Below are 7,988 nucleotides of genomic sequence, written 5' to 3' on the forward strand. Positions count from 1 at the left end.
TGTGTGGCGGCCATTTTGTTTACATTTGAATAACAGGCAGGAATGATTCTATGAATTTTCTATGATGTCATCGATGCTGTCATTTGAAAAGGATTAAAGCCAAAGCCTCTGCACATAGATCAAAGCCATCAAAGAGCAGAATCTGAGGAGCAGAAGTCAGATAGCTGAGAAGCCACTATCATACAACACAGTTCACAGATCCAACAGTTACTAAGACACTTTGATAAATACTGGATCCACTTTAAAAGCCAGATACTATTATATATATACATATATATATATATATATATATATACTAGACAGTTAAGTACACTACAGAAACGGACAAAGGAAATCCCAAGATGGTTGAGAACACATCAGAGACTGTTGAGAACACTCCCGTGATCGTAGACGACCCCCCAGAGGCAGTGCAGGACCATCCTAAGATGGAGGAGATATCTTGGTGGAGGAGGTTCAAGAAATCTGTCACCCCAAAAAGCCGCCGCCAATACAAGCAGCAGAAGATGAGGCAGATCCAGGAGTCGGTTAACAACATACCAGAGGAGGTGCAGGAATCACCTGAGACAGTCGAGAACATTCCAGAGATCACAGAGGACACTCCAGAGATCGTAGAGAACCCTCCAGAGACAGTGCAGGATTCATCTGAGATGGAGGAGATCTCTTGGTGGAGGAGGTTCAAGAAGTCCATCACCCCAAAAAGCCGTCGCCAATACAAGCAGCAGAAGATGAGGTTGGTCCAGGAGTGGGTTACGAACATACCAGAGGAGGTGCAGGAATCACCTGAGATGGTTGAGAACACTCCAGAGATCACAGAGGACACTCCAGAGATTGCGGAGGACACTCCAGAGATCGCGGAGGACACCCCAGAGATCGCGGAGGACACTCCAGAGATCGCAGAGAACCCTCCAGAGACAGTGCAGGATTCATCTGAGATGGAGGAGATCCTTCAGCGGTGGGGGTTCAAGAAGTCTGTCACCCCAAATAGCTGCCGCCTATACAACGAGCAGAAGATGAGGTGGGTCCAGGAGTGGGCCAACAACATACCAGACGAGGTGCAGGAATCACCTGAGATGGTTGAGAACACTCCAGAGATCGCGGAGGACACCCCAGAGATCGCGGAGGACACTCCAGAGATGGCAGAGAACCCTCCAGAGACAGTGCAGGATTCATCTGAGATGGAGGAGATCCTTCAGCGGTGGGGGTTCAAGAAGTTTGTCACCCCAAATAGCTGCCCCCTATACAACGAGCAGAAGATGAGGTGGGTCCAGGAGTGGGCCAAAAACATACCAGACGAGGTGCAGGAATCACCTGAGATGGTTGAGAACACTCCAGAGATCGCGGAGGACACTCCAGAGATCGCAGAGAACCCTCCAGAGACAGTGCAGGATTCATCTGAGATGGAGGCGATCCTTCAGCGATGGGGGTTCAAGAAGTCTGTCACCCCAAATAGCTGCCGCCTATACAACGAGCAGAAGATGAGGTGGGTCCAGGAGTGGGCCGACAACATACCAGACGAGGTGCAGGAAACACCTGAGATGGTTGAGAACACTCCAGAGATCACAGAGGACACTCCAGAGATTGCGGAGGACACTTCAGAGACAGTGCAGGATTCATCTGAGATGGAGGAGATCTCTCTTTGGAGGAGGTTCAAGAAGTCTATCACCCCAAAAAGCCGCCGCCAATACAACAAGCAAAGGATGAGGTGGGTCCAGGAGTGGGTTAACAACATACCAGACGAGGTGCAGGAATCACCTGAGATGGTTGAGAACTCTCCAGAGGACACTCCAGAGATCGCGGAGGACACCCCAGAGATCGCGGAGGACACTCCAGAGATCGCAGAGAATCCTCCAGAGACAGTGCAGGATTCATCTGAGATGGAGGAGATCCTTCAGCGGTGGGGGTTCAAGAAGTCTGTCACCCCAAATAGCTGCCGCCTATACAACGAGCAGAAGATGAGGTGGGTCCAGGAGTGGGCCAACAACATACCAGACGAGGTGCAGGAATCACCTGAGATGGTTGAGAACACTCCAGAGATCGCGGAGGACACCCCAGAGATCGCGGAGGACACTCCAGAGATCGCAGAGAACCCTCCAGAGACAGTGCAGGATTCATCTGAGATGGAGGAGATCCTTCAGCGGTGGGGGTTCAAGAAGTCTGTCACCCCAAATAGCTGCCGCCTATACAACGAGCAGAAGATGAGGTGGGTCCAGGAGTGGGCCAACAACATACCAGACGAGGTGCAGGAATCACCTGAGATGGTTGAGAACACTCCAGAGATCGCGGAGGACACCCCAGAGATCGCGGAGGACACTCCAGAGATCGCAGAGAACCCTCCAGAGACAGTGCAGGATTCATCTGAGATGGAGGAGATCCTTCAGCGGTGGGGGTTCAAGAAGTCTGTCACCCCAAATAGCTGCCGCCTATACAACGGGCAGAAGATGAGGTGGGTCCAGGAGTGGGCCAACAACATACCAGACGAGGTGCAGGAATCACCTGAGATGGTTGAGAACACTCCAGAGATCGCGGAGGACACCCCAGAGATCGCGGAGGACACTCCAGAGATCGCAGAGAACCCTCCAGAGACAGTGCAGGATTCATCTGAGATGGAGGAGATCTCTCTTTGGAGGAGGTTCAAGAAGTTTGTCACCCCAAAAAGCCGTCGCCAATACAAGCAGCAGAAGAGGGGGCAGAACCAGGAGTGAACTGCCCCCCCCACCCTCCACCAAACCTGTCCCCCCCACAACACACACACACACACACACACACACATGCCACAGGCAGCGCAGTGGTTCAGTGTTTACAGACAGAAGCCAGCTGGTTTCTGTCTGTAAACACTGAACCACTGCGTCTGTGTGGGTTTACCCCGGGATGCTCCGGTTTCCTCCCACAGATATAATAAAAAAAAGTTCAATTAAAAACTAAAAGTTTAAAACTTGAAAAAAAAAAAAAAGTGCATTCTTTCTGTATAATTGTACTTCTGTAGCACAATGTTAAGCATTCTTTATACTGTTTAAGATGAGAGTATTTTATTGTGTATCAACTGATTTAACTATGAAGGGAAAAGTTCAGGATCCTCCATACATAAAAGTTTGACGGTTTTATATGTACATAGAATTAATGTTGCACTATTTGCTCAAACAACTGAAAAACACAAATCATTCTGCACAAATCATCCTGAAATAAAAATATGATCCCTGTATACAAGCAAAGTACGTTACTGAACGTAAGGCCCCTCAAAGGTTCACTTACTCCACCATGTTTACCTTGTGGACATATACACACATTCAAGTAAAATTAATACATGTTTGTATTTAAGCATTTGCAGATGTTGTTTGTGTTAAGATCAGCTAATGATCACAAAATCATATTTAATGTTTCAGAGTGTTTTTTTCACCGAATGTCAGCTTATTACATTTTACATGGTTGTTGGCTCATTGATTTTATTTCAGAGGTTTCCCTTCTCCTTTTAGAGTAAAAGAAAAAAAAACAATCACTCCTCTCGTTGTACAAAAGTTACGCTTAAACTCCACTGGGAGCGGGTGCTGCCATCTTGCTCATTCGTAGTAGCGAGAGCGCAGGAAATGTTTGGGTTTCCTGGCAACAGTCCAGTTTTCATCGAGTTCCGGGTTTTGTTGGTGGAGTCTAATGAGTGATTCAAATCCTGTCTAAATGAGTATAATAGCAATTTATTGACATCTGAACATGCAAACCCTTGAATATTTTGATAATGGTTGCACCAATGCACGTAGTTAGGTTAATACATAGTGACTGTTAGGGTCAAAAGGTCATTAAAGGATGTTAACTGCTTATTGAAATCGTGCAGTACAACAGTGTGGGAGGATAATTCATTATGTTCCTCATTCATTCATGTTTTCACTCGTCATCTCCTGGAGCATGCTACAGATGACATTAAACCCTCTGCTCTGCGTGAGTGGACACTGATGGAGACGTAAAGCAGACGAGCAGCAACATGATGCCGGTCAACATGATACCGGTTAATCAACACAACCCATCAGTGAAAAGTAAACAGAGCTGGTGAGTTCTGAGACTGAGCATGCTCAGTTTCGTGTGTCTTCGGCAAATAACACGGATGCTCGCTCATGCGTGCGAGTGTCCGTACAAGAAGGTTGACTGCAGTTCACTCAGCTGCCGACCAAGTCGCTAGAAATGAGGATTTTCTGAAAGTTACATATAGCACCTTTTAATGTGTGTAAAAAAAAAGAAGTCTGGTGTCTTGTTCTGGACTCACATCACCATCATTCAGTCCTGCATCGTGCATAGACAAAAAACAAAGGTGACTGAACTCCGTTCAGTTTAAACAAGACGTTACTCCAAGCATCGCGGTCGTGGGAAAAAGTCGTGGGAGTGTGCTGGGAGGTCACTGAAGGAGTATTCCTGTAAACTGTCGTCTCTCCTCCGTCTGCGGCTCGTCCCTGCCTCCTAATGGTCTCCATTATCTCCCACCATCATCATTAAAACCCCTGTAAACAACTGCTAATGAAGTTTGTCATGTGACAGCTGCAGACGTCTGTTGTTGCAAATTACCAAAACATCACGAGAAATACAATTTTTTTCTGTACATTTGGACTTCTGTAGAGCTGTAGAGTCAGTCAGGGTAAAAAATGTCATATTATATTTGCTGAGTTTGTTTTAGCTGATTTAACTGAAAAGGGAAAAGCTACGGTTTGCAATTTTTACCAAAGCAAAAGTACTCTGTGGACCAAAAGGCCCTTCAAATACTCACTTTAAACCATATTTGTATTACTCTATGGACATACTGCTCTGGGAAAAATGAAGAGTCCACTCCACGTGTTCCTTAAATCAGGTGGTCGGCCCATCCAGATCTGAACCCCCTTGAAAACCTCCCTAATGTGATCGAGAGGAAGATGGACAGTCACAAGCCATCGAACAAAGAGCGGCCTAACATCACCCTGCAGCACTGTGACGGACTGGAGGAGAGCATGCAGAGATGCATGAACGCTGTGATTAAAAACCAGGTTATTCCACTAAACACTGACCTCTGAACCCTTCCTGAGTTAAAACATGCATATTCTGATGTTTCAACTTGAACATGAACTTGTTTTCTTTGCATTATTTGAGCTTTGAAAAACATGTTTTGGTTTGCAAATAAAAAAACTCGGTGAGAAGATTGGATTTGGAAGTTTGGAAAAATGTTGTTTACAGTAAAACAATAAAACACAAACACAAACCTATAAATAGAACCAGAAAAAACATAATTTTGCAGTGGTCTCTTAACTTTTTCCAGAGCTGCATGCATGTGAAAATATCAAAAGATAACTGGACAGTTGTCCTCAGAGGAGACTCCTAATAATGTATAAAACCAGATGGATCCCCTCCAATCACTGCACATGAAGTTCCTCATGTTGTTGCTGCGACTGAGCTGTGCCTAAAGGGTGTACATCAACAGTTTGGTTTAGTTAAAAATGTAATTTCTCCCAGTAGATGAACCCTCGTTATTAGTATGACCTCCTGATACGATACACTTTATTGTCCCCTTGAGGAAATTTGAACCTGACTCCAATGCTGCGCACACCTCGCTCCCATTACAGTAGGATCAATGAATTCAAAACAATAGGAAACGCTGGGCGCTAGTGAGCGACACATGGAGTAAGACGTCTTTCCATGGGCTCCTGCAGAATCGTTAATATATCCGTCTAAAAATGCTATTTTTGTACAAATGACTCGTCTAAATCATAATTAAGGCTACCCGAAACCCACCAAGAGCCCAGTCGAGTGCGATACACGGAGCCGAATGGATAAAAAACTGGAGAAGTTCAAATACACAGCTAGCAATCAGCGAGCTAAAAGGACCACGAGGCAGAACCAACCTACTCCAGCTAACCCAGACCAACCCTCGCCGACTGAAAGCACTGAAAGTTTAGTCATGACTGCTGAAAACATCAAAGCCGACATCCTCGACACTGTGAGGGGAGAAATATCGACTCAAAAGTGCCCTGGCGGATGATTTTGACGCCCTCAAGTCCGAGCTACGAGCGGTGCGGTCAGAAATTGCTAACACTTGAGCGGCTATCACGTCTGAAATAAATCAAATGAAGGCGGACAATCAAGACGTGACGGGAGGGCTATCGACAAGGTCGGATGAGGTGACCTCATTGCAAACCATGGTAACCAGCCTTCAAAGCCAGGTTCGTAACATTAAGAGACAGGTGTGAGGATATGGAGGGAAGAATGAGACGGGGAAACATCCGGATTGCTGGCATTGATGAGCTCCTGGGCTCCAGCACACCAGAGTCGCTGTCTAAAATGCTTAAAGAAGTGCTGCAGCTGGACGGGGAGATAAAGACCGACAGCTCGCATCGTACGCTGGGCTCCAGAGGACAGGGAGAAGCCACGAGTGATAATCGCTAAACTTCACTATGCTGGAGACACGGCTCAAATCCTCAGGAGAGCACGGGACAGAGCCCTGCTGATGTACAGCGGGAAACTGATCGCGAGATTTCCCGACTACACTCCCAACGTTGCCAGAGCCAGGGCTGCATTCACCGACGCACAGAAGCAGCTTCGTGGACGGAAAGGAGTCCGTTACGGCTTGCTTTATCCGGCCAGACTCCAGATGACCTTTAACGACCAGGACAAGGAGTTTGAGGATCCGAAAAAGGCAGTGGAATACGTCCAGAAGCTACGCACATAGCCTGAAGACTGAAAGCCCCGCCACTTCACGACGGGACAGAACGATTGCTTTCCTGAGTAACTCTTTCATTAGTCATGTTTGGGTGGCCGCTTCATAATGTCAGGCTGTTTGACTTCACGCTGCAGGAGCCTTAGTGAGTATTTCTTTGCACACTTTTAGACAGTCTTTATCATCTGTTTTCTTGCCATTTCCTAAGTGGCTAGGGACTCGGATCACCACTATCATATTCCTTAACTAATGCCAGCTAATGTTAGTGTTAGTGTTTGGTCTGGTCCCTCTGTTCCCCGGGGACCCGTCCTCAAACACTAGTACAAGAAGGTTATCATTCTTTTCCTCTACCTGGACTGATGCTGACTACACTGAGATAGAAATGCTATTTCACAGCTGTATTAATAACCTACATTCACTTCACTTCCTCTGGTTTAATTATCTAAGTCCACTCCTCAGAACTTACACCACCACAATACACATGCTATATGTATGGATTACTTGCTCCCCATCTGCCGCCTGCAGTTTTCAGTACTGGGAAATCAATCCACAAATCCTGTTCTTTAATTAATGGGCACACTAACAATTATAAACTGATGTTAAAGGTCTTCACAGTCCTGTTACGAGAAAGAAAATGATGCACCAACTGAAACAAGTCAGCTGTCAGATTTCCTACAGGAAACCCACTTCTCTGATGTCATGGGCAGATAAAGTGTACGACTCCTCTCATCAGTCTGGGAGGGAAAAGGAGGTGTCCGTACTCATACACAGACATGTCAGTTTCACAAAAACATGTGCACACAAGGACACTGAGGGCAGATATATCTTAGTTAAAGGATTGATTGATGGCACAGAAGTATCCCTCATTAATGTATACGCACCAAACGAAGACAACCCTGGCTTCATCAGAATGCTGTTTAATAAGATTTTACAATATAGCACTGGACTCATTTTAATGGGAGGTGATTTGAACTGTGTAATATGTTAGACCGGCAACCCTCCTCTAAAGCTGCCCTTTCCCAAACATCAGCGCACAGAGGCGGGCCTTGTTGATGTATGGAGGAGCTGTCATGAGTTCTTATTGTTTAATTGTGTATTTAAAATATTGTGTTCTTGTCTTGTTTAGTTATGTAATTAATTTGTGTTTGATTGTCCAGAGATGATCCCCTTGAGTTCTGCTGTCACAGTCCTGAGTTTGGTTTTTAGTGTTTCCTGTTTTATTTTGTAGTTCTTGCCCGATGTTTGCTTTGTCTTGTTTTACTTCCTGCCTTTGTGTGTTTTCCCGCCTGTTGGATTAGGTGCTCTGCCCTTATTGTTTCACCTGCTC

At 45.9% G+C, this 7,988-nt stretch overlaps 1 protein-coding gene across 1 annotated transcript; it reads left to right on the forward strand.

The window, feature by feature from the left end:
- Nucleotides 1-341: 341 nt before the first annotated feature.
- Nucleotides 342-2,702, forward strand: LOC138599805 (hemogen-like). Its single transcript, XM_069671561.1, has one exon. The coding sequence runs from the start codon at nt 342-344 to the stop codon at nt 2,700-2,702; it is 2,361 nt and encodes a 786-aa protein (XP_069527662.1).
- The last annotated feature ends 5,286 nt before the right edge of the window (nt 2,703-7,988 follow it).

The sequence above is a fragment of the Semicossyphus pulcher genome, unplaced genomic scaffold, assembly GCF_022749685.1.
Source record: "Semicossyphus pulcher isolate SPU_LCO1_2020_fin unplaced genomic scaffold, fSemPul1.0.p SCAF_20, whole genome shotgun sequence".
In the NCBI taxonomy this organism is placed as follows: Eukaryota; Metazoa; Chordata; class Actinopteri; order Labriformes; family Labridae; genus Semicossyphus; species Semicossyphus pulcher.